At 43.0% G+C, this 16,631-nt stretch overlaps 1 protein-coding gene across 1 annotated transcript in view; it reads left to right on the forward strand.

Annotated features, from left to right (window-relative positions):
- The window catches only part of LOC133633962 (hydroperoxide isomerase ALOXE3-like), a 61,408-nt gene that overhangs the window by 22,528 nt on the left and 22,249 nt on the right, over positions 1–16,631 (forward strand). Inside the window, exons 6-10 of the mRNA XM_062026814.1 lie at positions 10,798–10,964; positions 11,073–11,216; positions 13,504–13,707; positions 13,786–13,872; positions 13,942–14,111. Coding sequence (XP_061882798.1) covers positions 10,798–10,964; positions 11,073–11,216; positions 13,504–13,707; positions 13,786–13,872; positions 13,942–14,111 — 772 coding nt within the window. The remainder of the gene's footprint in view (positions 1–10,797; positions 10,965–11,072; positions 11,217–13,503; positions 13,708–13,785; positions 13,873–13,941; positions 14,112–16,631) is intronic.

Here is a 16,631-nt window from a genome sequence, read left to right on the forward strand (position 1 = left end):
AAACTCGACAGTCCATTCTTGTTCTTAGAAATGAAGGCTATTCCACAAAATTGTTTGGGTGACCCCAAACTTTTGAACGGTAGTGTACATACCCATACACATACACATGTACACATACACACACATACACATATATACATACACATACATACACATATATACACATATATACACATACACGTATATATATATACATACATACATACATACACACACATATACATACATATACACAGTTTGTCAGCCCCGACAACCACCACGCGCGCGCGCTGCCACCAGTCACAACATCAGCCACCCCCCTGCACCAGACCCAGCAGCCACGGGCGCCCACACCACAAACAAACGGCAGCAGAAACAGCAGCCGCAATACCCCCAGACAGCCAGCACCACCCAATCAAATAAAAGCGATAAAAAAAAACTGCGACCGGCAACCCCACGCCAACAGGATCACGGAGACCAGCCAGCGCCAGCCCGCCAGCCAGCCCAAACGCCAACACGCAAACAAGAGACACCAACAACCCCCCCCCCCTCCACCAAAAGACCCCACCACCCCAACCCAAACCCGCACAAACACACCACCGCCCAAACAACCAAGACACAGCATCCAGACCAGACATGGGCGCCGCGTCGCCACCACATCAAGTCACCAACAGAGACCCCACAGCGCAAGGTCGGGCCACACGGGCATGGACCCCACCCAACAGGAAGCGAGGCCCGCGCGACGCCACACACAAATAAATACAAGGCCCCCAGAGTGTCTACTGTGCAGTTAAAATTAGGAGGTCAGCCATTACCGCCGATCTCCAGTCCCTATTGATGCGTGTACTGTAGCGTGAGTGAGATATGTATGCTTGTGGGAACTAATAATGCGATTAAAATTGGGGGACATCAAGGTGTTGGTGGGTCCCAACCAAGCCGAGCCCCCCAAATCCTAAGTGTCTAATATGCAGCTAAGATTGAGGGATGGACGAGCAGGGGACAAGACAGGAGGACTGGAGCCCCATAGGAGGCATCCTCATCCCCCCGCCATGCCTCCCCGCAGGACAATCCCCCAAAGTCTTATATATGTGTGACTGTGTGTGCTATAAGTAGGAGGAGTAGAGGGCCCAGACATCCCCCCCAGTCCAAGCGGCCGACAACCAGGAACTATGGCCAGGAAGCCGCCGCCACCTCCCTCCCCCCACGGCCCGTGACCCACACCAGACCACTTTAGCATGACGCCACGCGAGCCCACCCCCCGCCAAACAAAGCCAGCCCCCGCCTGCCCCAACCCAACCCCGCAGAGCCCATACCTCAACCAAACGCAGAAAAACTGCACAGCCCCCATGCCCAATGCAAACACTGCATCCCGGCCATCCACACAGCAACGTGCCCATATGAGTCCCGGCCAGGGGATGACGCACCCCAACGGGGGGAGAAGTTTTTTTGCATCCTTGTTGTTCTGTTGAGTAAATTATTGTTTTACTTTTTTTTCAAACTGTGGTTGGGGGGGGGGGGTTTGTTGGGGATTGAGGGCCCCCCCCAAAACCTCCTTAGCCCCTTAGGTTAAGGCGGCCCCTACTGTAAAAAATGACACACGTCAGACAAGGCGGCACAACTATTCAATGTTTACTTACAAACTATGATACAGAACATGTATATCATACAGTGAGCTGTCATCTGTGTCAGTAGAAATGTTTACATTTCAGCCTACAAGAATTCTACTTCCAACTAGAAAAATAAAATGTAGCGGTAAGTTGTAGATGTTTTTTAGTTTTACTGATGCTAACATTGGCCCTGTTATAAAGTCATTAGCCAGCAGACAAAAGACAGAAAAAACGTTGAGAACTTGTTGAACTAGGTCCTGACATTGAGCAACTCAAATATAACATTTGAACAACACATTTTTTGTATAATCAATGTTGGGTTTTTACATTTATTTGACCATTGAAATTTGGTAATTTCCCAACCAACAAGGTCAACAACGTTACACATTTTCATTCATTTTTTTTCATTTATTTATTTATTTCAGGCAATGACATAAAAAAGTACAAAGTTGACAAGACATAATAATATAAATTAATATAGTGCAAAAGGTAATGTATAATATGTAATGCATGATTGTCCAGTTTTGCCTGAAAGGAAGTGGGAAGAAGATAACTTATTTATTCCCACCCCCAGTTCTCCATTCAGTGATTATTCACATGAGTTCACCGTTACTTTGTTCAAGGATTATAATACAGATGTTGTATCATAGTGGCATTACCACAGGTAACAATAATTATTACTCTGTAAAAATAATTTGTATCAACAATGTAGGAATAATGAATATACCAACAATGGTAATAGACAAAATGCCAACAATGGTAATAGACAACATAGCAATAATGGTAAGGAAACATTGAGCACATGTTAACACTTTGAGACAGAGTACAACAACAGGTCAAATTGAAGACCTTCATCTCTATTTGAACCAGACCCCATGTTTGTATAATAGTTTACATCGATTAATAGTTGGGCTTGCTTGTGTTGTAAGTCCAGTTTGTTCCATAGTTTTACTCCGCATACAGACACACACAAACGTTTACGAGTGGTTTGAGCGTGTTTACGAGTGGTTTGAGAGTGGTTTAAGAAATATCCAAAGCCTCTCAAGTTATGAGCCTGCACTCGTCTTATAAAAAAAACGTTGCAGATTAGGCGGCAATAATTTGTTAAATGCTTTATATAAGATTAATAATGTATTATATTTAACAAGGTCATCAAATTTGAGCAACTTTGATTGCATAAACAGATTATGAGTATGTTCTAAATAACCAACATTGTGAATGATCCGCACTGCTCTTTTCTGTAATATGATCAGAGGATGAATTGTGTTGTGGTAAGTATTCTCCCATACTTCAACACAGTATGTAAGATATGGGAGTACCAAGGTGCAGTATAGAGTACGGAGTGCATTTTCATTGAGGTGTACTTTTGCTCTGTTTATAATTGAGAGGCTTTTGGAGATATTTGTTTTAATGTGTCTGACATGAGGTTTCCATTATAGTTTACTATCAATTATTACTCCCAAAAATGTATTCTCATTTACGATTTCAATTTGGGTACCATCAATACTTATTTTCTGTTCAGACGTTATGTTGCGATTTCCAAACATCACTATCTTAGTTTTATTTATATTCAAAGATAATTTATTTGTGTCCATCCATTTTTTTACTATGTTTAGTTCTGTGTTTACTGTATTTATGAGCTCATTATAGTCATCACTACTGTAGAAAATATTTGTGTCGTCTGCAAATAGTATACATTTCAGTACTTTGGATGTATTAAACATATCATTAATATACACATTAAACAGTTTTGGCCCCAACACTGACCCTTGGGGGACACCACAAGCAATGCCAAGAGTATCAGATAAAAATTGACCAATTTTTACAAACTGTACCCTCCCTGTTAAATAACGTTTTAACCAGTCACCAGCCAGCCCCCTAATTCCATATCTTTCCATTGTATCTAGTAGAATTGAATGATTAATGGTATCAAAGGCTTTCTTTAGATCAATAAAAATACCAACTGCATATCTTTTATGCTCCAGTGCATTAGTAATTTCTTCAATAGCTTCAGTTATCGCCATTGAGGTTGTTCGTTTGGACCTAAAGCCATACTGACTAATTAATTAATTATATGATGCTTCTCAAGAAAAGATTCAAGTCGAAAGTTAAATAGTTTCTCTAAGATTTTTGAGAACTGAGGCAAAAGAGAGATTGGTCTGTAATTGGTGAAAGTGTGTTTGCTGTCACTTTTGAAGAGCGGAGTTACCTTAGCGATTTTCATTTGACTTGGAAAGCAGCCAGTCTGGAATGATAAATTACATATATAAGTTAAGGGTTTTACAATATTCAGTACAACTTTTTGAACCAATATCATGTTGATATCATGGCAGTCAGTGGAGCACTTACTTTTACACTTCCGCACAATGTTTGTCACTTCCTGCTCATTTGTAGCTGAGAGGAAGAATGACGAAGAATTCTGTTCAATAGTTGATTTTGTAACTCCATTGTCTGGGATATCAACAGCCAATTTAGGACCAACATTTACAAAAAAACTATTGAACTTATTCACTACATTACTCATATTATAACCTTCTAACCTTCACCGTTTTCATCAATAAAGTAATCAGGATATGTCAACTTTGAATATCCTTGTTTTATTAGACTATTCAAAACATCCCAAGTTCTTTTTATATTGTTTTTGTTTTCATATAGTTTTTTTTGATAATATAACCGTTTGCTTGTTCTTATAATATCAGTTAATTTATTTTTGTACTTCTTGTATCGTTGTTCGACTTCTTTTGTTTTTATTTTGATGAAAAGTTTGTAGAGATTGTTTTTCTTTTTACAGGCATTAATTATCCCTTTTGTGATCCAAGGGCTATTTTTATTTTTTCCTTTTATAAAATATTCTTTCACGGGGCAATGTTTATTATGCAGGGAAGTAAAGATGTCTAGAAAATTACAATAAGCACTGTCTACATTTGGTTCTCTGTATACTGAAGTCCAATCCTGAACTGCTAAACTATTGTTTAGGGCACATATTGTTTCCTCAGTTGTTATTCGTTTAGAGATTTTTGCCATAGTGTCTTTGGTTTTCTTGAGATGACAGTCATATAAAGTAAAAACAGGTAAATGGTCAGTGATGGTAGATGGTGAAATCCCTAAATTCCTGGCAATACTGTTCAACAATTTGCTCACGCATTTGTTGACAAAGGGGTGACCCTTGCCCCATCCTTGTTTGTGAATGACTGAGAATTTCATGGAATCTACTTTTATACCCAATCATGGAACCAACCTGTTCCCAATTTGCCTGTTCACCTGTGGGGTGTTCTAAATAAGTGTTTGATGAGCATTCCTCAACTTTATCAGTATTTATAAGCCACCTTTCCCAACTTCTTTGTCACGTGTTGCTGGCATCAAATTCTAAAGTTAATGATTATTTGCAAAAAAAAAAAAGTTTATCAGTTTGAACATCAAATATGTTGTCTTTGTAGCATATTCAACTGAATATGAGTTGAAAATGATTTGCAAATCATTGTATTCCGTTTATATTTACATCTAACACAATTTCCCAACTCATATGGAAACGGGGTTTGTACATGGGAGTGATGAGGGGCAGCGCTACACTGGGACTGAGGGGGATATAATCCCGTCAGAAATCTGTATGGTCCCAGTCAAATCCCCCCACCAACGTTGTCTCAATTTACAAATACAACCACTTTACAACGTTGTTTCAAAGGCAGTTTTATCGGACATATATGCTTGGGAAGTGACTGTAAATGTTATGATCCGCTGCCCGGATCATAGTTTTACGTTTTCAAGTCACATGTGTTTTCAGCACCTTGTTTTGTTTCTGTTGCCATGACGGCAGATTACGCTCAGCTGCCTCTGGTTAGTGTTCGAGACGCTCACCTGTTGTCCGGGCACTAATCAGAGGGCTATTTAGTCTTCGCCCGGGCAGCACTCTGCCTGGCTTCCTAATTTGCTTTCACGCAACAGCTAACGACCACTTTTGATTCCTGCTAGCTTTCAGGCTATGCTATTTTGCTTGCTAGCTCCCACGCTAGTCGTTTTTGTTTTTTTCCTGTCCGATTTAGTTCCTGAATAAATCATTTTCCTACCTGCAAGCTGTGTCCGAGCCCGTCTGCATCCTTGGGAGAACACCTCGCTCCACGATGCGACCCGGTCGTTACAGTAGGAAGCCAGCAAGAAAAAGTTCTCCCGCAGCGAGCACGTCGGAGGAGATGGACGAAGGTGCGTGGATGGTGTTGCGAGCGATGGAGGCGGAGACTCTCCGCTATTCCCCCTCGGAGCGCCAGGACCTGATCTGGGGTCCTAACGGAAAGTTGGTCCCAATCCGCTCCGTTTGGCCCGAGGACATCGCCACACCTCCGCACCACCGGACGCGTCAGCGAAGACGGAAGCCGCCAAAGAGGTCTTCACTTCGCTGCCAAGACGCGCCACTCCCTCAAACTCCTCCACCGGTACACAGTAAGCAACATTCAGCCCAAGATTCCCCTCCTCAGATGTTTGGCAACCCAATTGACCATTTCGCCAAACATTTCACCGATTGGGCTGTCAGTCAGCTGGAGACCCACATGGATGACGTCAGAGACGAAGAATTTTTTTTAAATTCTTCTGCTCCTTTTTGTCAGCCACCTCCTAAGGACTTTAATTCTAAGATAAAACATTATCAGGACATTTTTGTGAAATGTAAATCTAGTCAGTCCCGGTCACCTGACTTTCTAGCTCCACCCCCAGTGACTATTGCTCCGCCCACTGCACATATTTTTTCCCCCTGTGCTCCCACCCAGTCTCAAGTGGGGAGTAAGAAGAGACATTTTGGACAATTTAGAGGAGAGGATTCTGCCCTCCCCCGGACCTCCCTCCACCCACCCTTGAAGACGGTTCCAATCCGCAAGGAGCGCGTCTGGGATCCGCTTTTTGAGGGGGGGGCTAGTACTGGGAGCTGTGCGAGTGGGGTGGCACAACGGCGTGCTAAGCCGCAACCTCCTGCTCGGCCACCGCCACCAGTCCGACGGCGTGCTAAGCCGCAACCTCCTGCTCGGCCACCGCCACCTGTCCTTCGGCGGGCTAAGCCACAACCTCCTGCCCGGCCGCCACCACCGGTTTTTCGGGCTGCTAAGCCGCAACCACCAGCTAGGCCACCTGCACCTAAGCTGGCGCCAAGGCTAAGGCTAGCACCAGCTCCACCACAGGTTCCAGTACCTGCACCTCGGCTGGTCCCCACACCAGTACCTGCACCTCGGCTGGTTCCCACACCAGTACCTGCACCTCGGCTGGTTCCCACACCAGTACCTGCACCTCGGCTGGTTCCCACACCAGTACCTGCACCTCGGCTGGTTCCCGCACCAGTACCTGCACCACGACTGGTTCCCGCACCAGTACCTGCACCACGACTGGTTCTCGCACCAGTACCTGCACCACGACTGGTTCTCGCACCAGTACCTGCACCACGACTGGTTCTCGCACCAGTACCTGCACCACGACTGGTTCTCGCACCAGTACCTGCACCACGACTGGTTCTCGCACCAGTACCTGCACCACGACTGGTTCTCGCACCAGTACCTGCACCACGGCTGGTTCCCGCACCAGCACCTGTACCACGACTGGTTCTCGCACCAGCACCAGCTGCCACGACAGCGACTCCGGCTGCCACGACAGCGACTCCGGCTGCCACGACAGCGACTCCTGCTGCCACGACAGCGACTCCGGCTGCCACGACAGCGACTCCGGCTGCCACGACAGCGACTCCTGCTGCCACGACAGCGATTCCTGCTGCCACGACAGCGACTCCTGCTGCCACGACAGCGACTCCTGCTTCCACGACAGCGACTCCTGCTTCCACGACAGCGACTCCTGCTGCCACGACAGCGACTCCGGCTGCCACGACAGCGACTCCGGCTGCCACGACAGCGACTCCGGCTGCCACGACAGCGACTCCGGCTGCCACGACAGCGACTCCTGCTGCCACGACAGCGACTCCTGCTGCCACGACAGCGACTCCTGCTGCCACGACAGCGACTCCTGCTGCCACGACAGCGACTCCTGCTGCCGCGACAGCGACTCCGGCTGCCACGACAGCGACTCCGGCTGCCACGACAGCGACTCCTGCTGCCACGACAGCGGCGACTCCGGCTGCCACGACAGCGACGGCGACTCCTCCGGCTGCCACGGCGACGTCGACACCTACCGCTTCCACGGCGACGTCTCAGCGACCTCGAGTGGTCCGGCTGCGCAAGCAGCTCTCTCAGAGGACTCAGAGGCTGCTGAAATTCTGGCGCCACTCACGCCCACCTTCTCGGCGGCCACGAATGTGGCCTTACCGTGGTCGCCCGCCTCGCCCGCCTCGCCAGCGGCGGCGGCGTTCCATTCGCCGCCGCCACCTGACCCTTCCCCGGTGGATTCGGGGACACGTGGCCTGGCGACCCACCACCAAGTCACCCCCCCGCCCGCCCTTGACTCATGAACTTTTTGCTTGTTTTTTTTTTCGGGTTCCAGTTGTTTTTTTTGTTTTCAAGGGACATCTGGAATCTGTCCTTTTAGGGGGGGGTACTGTTATGATCCGCTGCCCGGATCATAGTTTTACGTTTTCAAGTCACATGTGTTTTCAGCACCTTGTTTTGTTTCTGTTGCCATGACGGCAGATTACGCTCAGCTGCCTCTGGTTAGTGTTCGAGACGCTCACCTGTTGTCCGGGCACTAATCAGAGGGCTATTTAGTCTTCGCCCGGGCAGCACTCTGCCTGGCTTCCTAATTTGCTTTCACGCAACAGCTAACGACCACTTTTGATTCCTGCTAGCTTTCAGGCTATGCTATTTTGCTTGCTAGCTCCCACGCTAGTCGTTTTTGTTTTTTTCCTGTCCGATTTAGTTCCTGAATAAATCATTTTCCTACCTGCAAGCTGTGTCCGAGCCCGTCTGCATCCTTGGGAGAACACCTCGCTCCACGATGCGACCCGGTCGTTACAGTAAAATGTGCATCTTTTGTAGTACATACTGTAGTAGGGTCTCTGTCTCACACGCACACAAATACACACACCACCTACGGTTGTGCTACAAATACCATTCTCATGCTCAGGTTTGAGTTGGACCCAAGATGCAGGGAAGAGGCGTAATAGCAGTCAACAAGTCTTTAAAGTGAGTAAAGACACAAAATGATTTAAGGTTCTTTACAGATGTCTTGGCCAGAAGGAGACATAAAAAGGGGAAAGCTAAGGGGTCTGGAAAAATAGAAAGATTCGTAAGGCGAAACATTTTCGATTAGCAAAAAATCAAGAGGAGAACCTGGGTAAAGCCACCAGACTCACTCCTAGAAAAGATTAACAACTAACAGAAAACCGTAGCAGTCATGTTTCCTCAGAGGAGGCAGTAAGATGCAGGAACTGGCTCCAAAGTAGCCAAGGATCCAACATCTTTCTGCCGCTGGAGCTCCAGCCTATGGACACGCTCACTCACGCTGCTTAAGTGAGGCAAAAGTGCTTACTGTAAGTCTCGAATGAAGCCGGACTCATTCATTACTAATAAAGCGAACTCTGCCGTGATGCCTTTTTTCTGATTGGGTGAAAATAATATGGAGTTTTCACAACACTTATGAACAGGGGCAGCGCTACACTGGGGTTGAGGGGGATATAATCCCGTCAGAAATCTGTATGGTCCCAGTCAAATCCCCCCAGCCTTTTTTATATATTTTAAGTATTTTTTATTTAGTCAAGTAAAAAAACATTCAAATCTAGCTCAGCCGTCCAATGCAGCTAGAGTTGCCAGCCATACCTTGAGCGCAGACGCTGTCTTAGCATAACAAAACAGCGACCGCCATTCATCCTGCTGTATTTGTTACCTTTGCATGTTACACATTTTTGCCATCGTCACCTGTGTAAGACTTGACTCAGTTGTTGAATATTCTTTGGTCAAATTCAGATCAAACTGCTTTTATATCGAAGACACTTGTTCTGTGTATCATTACTGCTTTTGTTGAAAAAATGAGAACTGAAGTCAAGAAAATCGATTATTTTCTCAACACCCCTACGTATCGGTCAAGCCTACCCTTTAGCCTCTGGAGAGAAAAAAATTCTGGAACCGTCCCTGCTTGTGAGCGTCACTAAAATCCACAAAAAATAAGACAATTTGATTTTGAAAAAAGTGTATCAATCCAGGCCGTGCTTGTCATGTGAACGTGTGTTGTAATGGTGATATAGTGTGTGTATGCACGCTACAACAGCGTCTTCTTCCTGGCTAGATGTGAATTATGATCCGTAGATGAAACTTTGTTTCAATTGCTATTATAACCAAACTGATGGTATTTGTGATTGTGTTAAGAGTTCTGTTTAGTACAAATGTTTGTGAAACTGCGACACGTCAGATGGGCTTGACAGCTGTGCGTGTGTTTTTTATGTATGGGGAGCATGACAGTTTAATATTGACCGTAAAGGAATTAATCAAATCAATTGATAGCAATACATTATAGACGTATTTTCTATTAAATTGCCACATGACTACTGTCCAGATGCATTGAATATCCGTTAGTACAAAAATGTTCAAACATGGCTGATATACACGCTCTCCCCTTCCACTGTGGTCGGACACATTAGACAACGATGTGTATTTTGATTTTTGATAGTTAATACAGTGTGGCATTATGCTCCTAATTTCAATTGATGTGTCTAGGGTGTCTCAATTGAAACGATCAAAATAGATTTGATATTTTTTTGGAAGCTTATTTTATCATATGTGTGCTGTCAAGCTGCATTAAAATTTCAAGAGCAAAATAATGTTTCACCTTCCGGGGCGCTGGACTTATTCCAGCCTCAGAGGCGCATAAGAATTAAAGAAGAGAGAACAATTGGAAAGCCATATTTGACAGGGAATGCCAATATTTAAGGCTTCCTCCACCGAAAGTGCGCATCTTGGATGAAGACACATAGTGACAGACTTTAAGCTGGGGTAAGTTGAGGTAGAATCTGCTGCGCACCTTTTTTCACCTAAGCACATAGGAGAATAGGGCCCAGAATACTTACTTTTACGCAAGTAAATATTTGGATAACTACTTTTTACTTTTAATTGAGATATATGACACTAAAATAACGGTAAAACGTTTGGCTACTCTACCCACTTCTGCCTAGAGTATGTTCCATTTTGTCAAAGACTTCATTCAACTTGTAATTGTTGTGTCAGAGTTTATGAGATAAATCCAGCAAAGCCTGACAATAATTGACTGACAACAAGTAAAAAGTATGTGCTTTTGTCAGATTACGTCCAGGAACACTGGAAGGAGGATGACTTCTTTGGATACCAATATCTAAACGGCATCAATCCCATCCTGATCCGACGTTGCAAAACTCTGCCGCCGAATTTCCCCGTGACCAATGACATGGTTTGCATGCCTGCGGGCTCAGACCTGTCTAATGAGTTGAAGGTATTCGCTCGTTTCACATGAGCTCCACAGTAGCTTGACGCCATGATCCAACTACTTTGTCATTCAACTCGACAAGATAGACATCCAGATTTGTTTCCCCTCAAACAGCAAGGCAACATTTACCTGTGCGACTACAAGAACCTGGACGGAATGCCAGCAAACACAGTCGTTGGAGAGCAGCAGTACTTAACGGCGCCCCTGGTTCTGTTTCACAAGAGACCAAATGACAAGCTGATGCCTATCGCCATTCAGGTGACATTAGTAAACAGTGGTGTTAAAAAAAATATGAGACATATTTTACTGCCCTGCTTTGGTGTTTGCATTTTACCTGTTGCTACTATTTTTTGGTTGCCATTTTTTTACTTGCATGAAGGCGGATGATAGGCCAATCGTAGTCATTCCTCATGAAAATGATACTGCTTGTCATTGCCACAATGTATACACACTACGCCTCCCCCCCAAAAAAATCAGGCTTTGCTACACATCTTAAAATAAAGGCTGGATCTTTGCCAAATATCCGTCTGTCTTATAATGACATGGCAGCTGTCACTTTTATTCAGCGAATAGCCTAATCCTGGCATATTTTTGGTGTTAAATTGTGAGTGTAATGTTAGCATTGTAGCTTACATAGCTATTCTAGTGTTGCTAACATCTTTTCCTCCTGTCCCACTCCATAGTTATTTGTTGTATGTGATACATGGCCTCTTTTACACTGGAGAAGCACAGAGTTAGAGTGTTTTATGTCAAAAATGCACAACAGTGTTTTTCAGAAACACACAAACATAACTCACTAGCATTAAAGTTAAAGACACACGCGTGTTCTGATTCAATTCTGGCATCAAGCCCATAGAGTTTTGGACAACGTGTATCCAATAACTTGGATTTTACTGACTTGATGTCCGGCTCACGTCCCGCCCATTAAATATGTGTGGTGGTCAAGCTAGCTCTATTCTCAATGGGTACTGGGCGCCATTTAGCCTTTCTCGAAGAAAAAATGCCCAATGCTAGTGTTGTTTTCAGGTGTACGAATCGTTCCAATCGCGAAAAGGATAAACAATTCTTCAGAGTTCTTTGAGAGGTAATCAAAAAGGGCGGAAGAGTGGAAGATTTTACGAAACAACGACGAGAAAAGCATGCCACTCTCGCACCAGTCCAAGGGAGTAGAGTAGAAAAATGCATGAATTTGCAGTGATCACTTGTTTAAAGGTTTGTTTGAAATACTTTTAACAGTTATTATTTCCCATATAAATGTTATCCTGATATGATTTGTGTTTCTTAAACACATGTTTGCTACGAGTGTTTCCAAAAGCACCAACTCAGCGAGTCGAAATCAAAGAAAGCACATGTGAGCAAATCCTAAAATAGTTTGAAGCTTTTACCAAAGGCAGCAATCATACATGAATCTTTCAGTACATACACATAAAGACGGGGAAAATCATGCACACTCGTAGACGGTGCGTGCAACAGCAACAAACATGGCTGTAGACTGCAAAGTTAAATCATAAAATGCAAACTTACCTGAGCAAACACGTTGCCCGAGAGAGTCTTGATACCAATATCATTGACCCAGCCACACACAAAGAAGTCGTAGACCTCCATGTTTTTCCAAGTTTCCATCTGTTTTGTCGTGTAGAATGATGTCTGGAGCACAATAGTTTGAAATGTCTGAGAACGCGACCGACGTATAATCCTTTCATCGACAAATTTTTTATAAGGTATAGGGATCTATTCCATTGTAAAGTTAGATTTTTTGCTCTTATCTGCTTTTTACAGGAAGATTTAGGCCTCTTTTGTACTCAGATAGTTTGCGCGCTGCTTGCTGTACAACAACCGTCTTAGCTAGGTTGTCCACCACTGGTTTTCACTTCCGGGAAGAAGTCACGTGTCGGAATACAAGCAATACCCTGTTGTGGGATCTCAAAGACTTACTTAAAACATTTCAAAAATACTGCAGTGAAGGGATTTTCATGGTGTTTTGAAGCAATAGTCAGCTTTTTATTAAATAGCTTGATGTTTAAAGTAGATGTGGCTGATACTGTGGATTTTGGTATTGATTCGGTAAATCTAAGGCTGGTATGTGACTTGAAATGTATCTTTTAATATTTTTTAGGAATTCACCTCTAGTTTGTTGATTGTGATTATGAGAACACAGGACAATATATAATGAAAACTTTTGCAAATAAAAAATTGTTTGTTAAAATAATGTGAGTTATTTTACTTGTAAATAAATACAATTATATACATGGCATGGTATGGGAAAATTATAGAACGTTCTTGGCACTATGTGTTTAATAGCAATTTAGCAAATTGTAAACGATTGAACCTAAAAATCATAGATTTTGATACTTGATGCCATCCTGCAAGTATGCTTACTGTTCCCATGTTAGCATGCTAACGTAGTATGCTAACATTTATGCTAGTGTTTTACAATACAATGGAATAGGCTTTTATTGTTATTGCATACTATGAACTTGAGTTTAGAACTTCCCTTTCCCTTGAGTTAGAATGTAGATCACTAATTGGATCACGACTCCCACAGCTGAAGCAGACCCCAGGTGAAGACAACCCCATCTTCCTCCCCACTGACTCCACCCATGACTGGCTGACGGCAAGGATATTTGTGAGAAGCGCCGACTTCACAGAGCATCAGCTCAACACGCACTTGCTGCGCACGCACCTGCTGGCCGAGGTCTTTGCGGTGTCGTTGCTGCGCAACCTACCTATGGTGCATCACCTCTACAAGGTAAGGAGCTTTGCCAGTGTGGGGTTTTGTCTTTGAGTACTTTTTAATTCCTTCTTTCCCTCCATCCTTGCCCTTTAGCTCCTCATACCCCACACTCGCTACACCCTGCAGATCAACGAACTAGCTCGAGATACGCTGATCGGCCCCACCGGAGTCTTCACCTTGGTATGAAAAAAAGTTAACTTTCACAATCATAAAGATCCTTTACGGTTTCCATTCACGTATTGGTCTCAGTTTGCAGCTTCCGGCGGAGTTGCTTTAAACAGGATCCTGGCGAGATCGCTGTCCGCCATCACCTACACTTCCCTTTGTATCCCAGATGACATCACTGAGCGCGACATGCAGGACGTCCCCAACTACTACTACAGGGATGATGGGCTCAAGATCTGGAACATCATGTACAAGTACGACATTGCCGATTGTTTTATACATAATATTGTTAGGTAATCTCTTCGTGTTTTTCAAAGTCCGCAAATTTCAAATATTTGTGGTCAAAGTTTGTTGAAGCGTTTTCCACCTGCATTTCGCTTCAAGTGTGAAGCAGGAGCAGCTTGAGAAAAATTAAGACAAATAGTATAATTACCTTCTGTTATCTTGAAATACAATCAGGGTTTTATTTACCGCGCCTTGTCCCATTTCTTCTCCAGCAAGTACAATTTATCCAAAAAGTTATGTAATTAAATGTAACGGAGCAAATGCAGCGCGTCAATACCCACCTCAGGCGGGAGTATTAGACAATGGCAATAGGCCAGCGTAGCATAGACAATAATCTGGCACAGAGGTAGGCTGGAAGAAAGACCTTAACAACAGCCGGCAGGTGTGTGAACCAGTGGCTCCATCCCAGAATGGCGGTACTGCAAAAGAAAGCAGACTGGCAGAGGCAACACAAAACTCCATGTTTGTGGAGAGCGCTGCCATAAGACTCTATTTTTGGCATTTGTTCACACTATTCGGGTTTGCTGATAATGTCGTGAAAATACAGACACAATGCTTTTTTTGTACGATTGCTGATGTGAGTGGACTGTAACGGTAAGGGTATATGTTTTGGTCATTGAATTGTTTTTTCATTAACAGGAATTTTAAAAACAAAAATAATTGGTTTATTTCTATATTATTTCGAAACACAAAGAATAACATTAAAAATCAAAGCGTTCTTCTTTTTCGGTGTCAAAGCGCAATAACTACATCTAGAAAAAGGGTTATATTTATATTTTTTTACGAAAATGAAACTGTCAGGTTCAAACACTGATGACATCTATTAAACAAGACAAGAAGCAAGGAATTAAACACAGACAGAATTAAATTTTGCTCAATTGAGGAGAAACGTCTGGGCTGTACTCTTGTACAGTCTCCATCACGCTCTGACGAAAGATTGTACGCCTCTTCTTTTATTTGGACTTTCCCTGATTACATGGCAACAGCTGTTTCTAAGGGAGGGGGGTCGTAAACAGCCATCGCCTTTGATTACAAACAGTTCAAAGAAAGGGTCGTAAAACAGTTCAAAGAAAAGGTTGCCTGGAGGGGAGTCTGGTCCTGCTTCCTCTCCGCTTTGTAGTTCTCAGGTCAAGACAAATTATTTCTGTGGATTGCAATACATGAAAGAAACAGAACACTTTCATGTTGCTTCCCAGCTTTTGTTTTCTCGCCAAGAACTCATGGCAACACAAAGTTTTGTGATAACTTAGATACAATTATTCTGACAGAAACCAACAATGAAAATCATCAGTCAGCTGAAACTCATATTTTGATATTTCTGATATTCCGACACCAGAAGCAAAAGTTTCTATTTAAAGACAAGATCACGGACTGGCTCGTAGGAAAAAAACAGTGTGATGTTGCATCCTGCTTTTCTACATAAAAGCATATTGAACCATGATCATTTGGTCTGTGTAGGTCTGTGCAGCTTCCGTTCATTAGTTTTTCAAAATAAAACCAACAGTAAAAAATAACAACTCTGTTTTTCAATATTTGTTTCCAGACCCAAAATGAAAAACAGACAACGAATTGTTTTTTATTTGATCTCAGATTTTGGGTACAATTGTAAAAAATGACAAAACAGATAACAGACATTTGAACTTGTTTTTTGCAAATCCATTTGAGACATCAAGTTTACCCATAAGTGGATACCTGTGGACTTGGGTTTGCTGGTAAATAACAACAAAACAAAAAAATGTACCGGATCGATGTTTGGCGAGGTTAAAACAAAAACATCACATAACTTCAACTTGATTTAGACTCCATTAGACTTCCTGTGTTCTTCTCTGCTTGTTTACTTTCAAGCCCACATCTACAGATATCTACTTCCGGGTAAACTTGACATCTCAATGAATTTTGAAAAAATTACAAATGAAAAAACGGACAACAAATCGTTTATCCAATTTCCGATTTTGTACACAATTGGAAAATGGATCAAATAAATAACAGCCATTTCAGCGTGTTTTTTGCAAATCCATTCGTGACGCCAAATTTACACGCTAGTAGATAGCCAGGCGTGGGCTTGTAGTTAAACAAAGACTGAGTTAGGACTGATGGAGTCTAAATCAAGTTGAAGTTATGGGATATCTTTGTTTAGTTATAAAAGTCCCTATTTTTGTAAAAAAAAAAAAAAAAGCACACTTTGAATACACTATACAGTGTATATATACTGTACACACACACACACACACACACACACACACACACACACACACACACACACACACATATATGTATGTATATATATACAGGTAAAAGCCAGTAAATTAGAATATTTTGAAAAACTTGATTTATTTCAGTAATTGCATTCAAAAGGTGTAACTTGTACATTATATTTATTCATTGCACACAGACTGATGCATTCAAATGTTTATTTCATTTAATTTTGATGATTTGAAGTGGCAACAAATGACAATCCAAAATTCCGTGTGTCACAAAATTAGAATATT

The sequence above is a fragment of the Entelurus aequoreus genome, linkage group LG18 (assembly GCF_033978785.1).
Source record: "Entelurus aequoreus isolate RoL-2023_Sb linkage group LG18, RoL_Eaeq_v1.1, whole genome shotgun sequence".
In the NCBI taxonomy this organism is placed as follows: Eukaryota; Metazoa; Chordata; class Actinopteri; order Syngnathiformes; family Syngnathidae; genus Entelurus; species Entelurus aequoreus.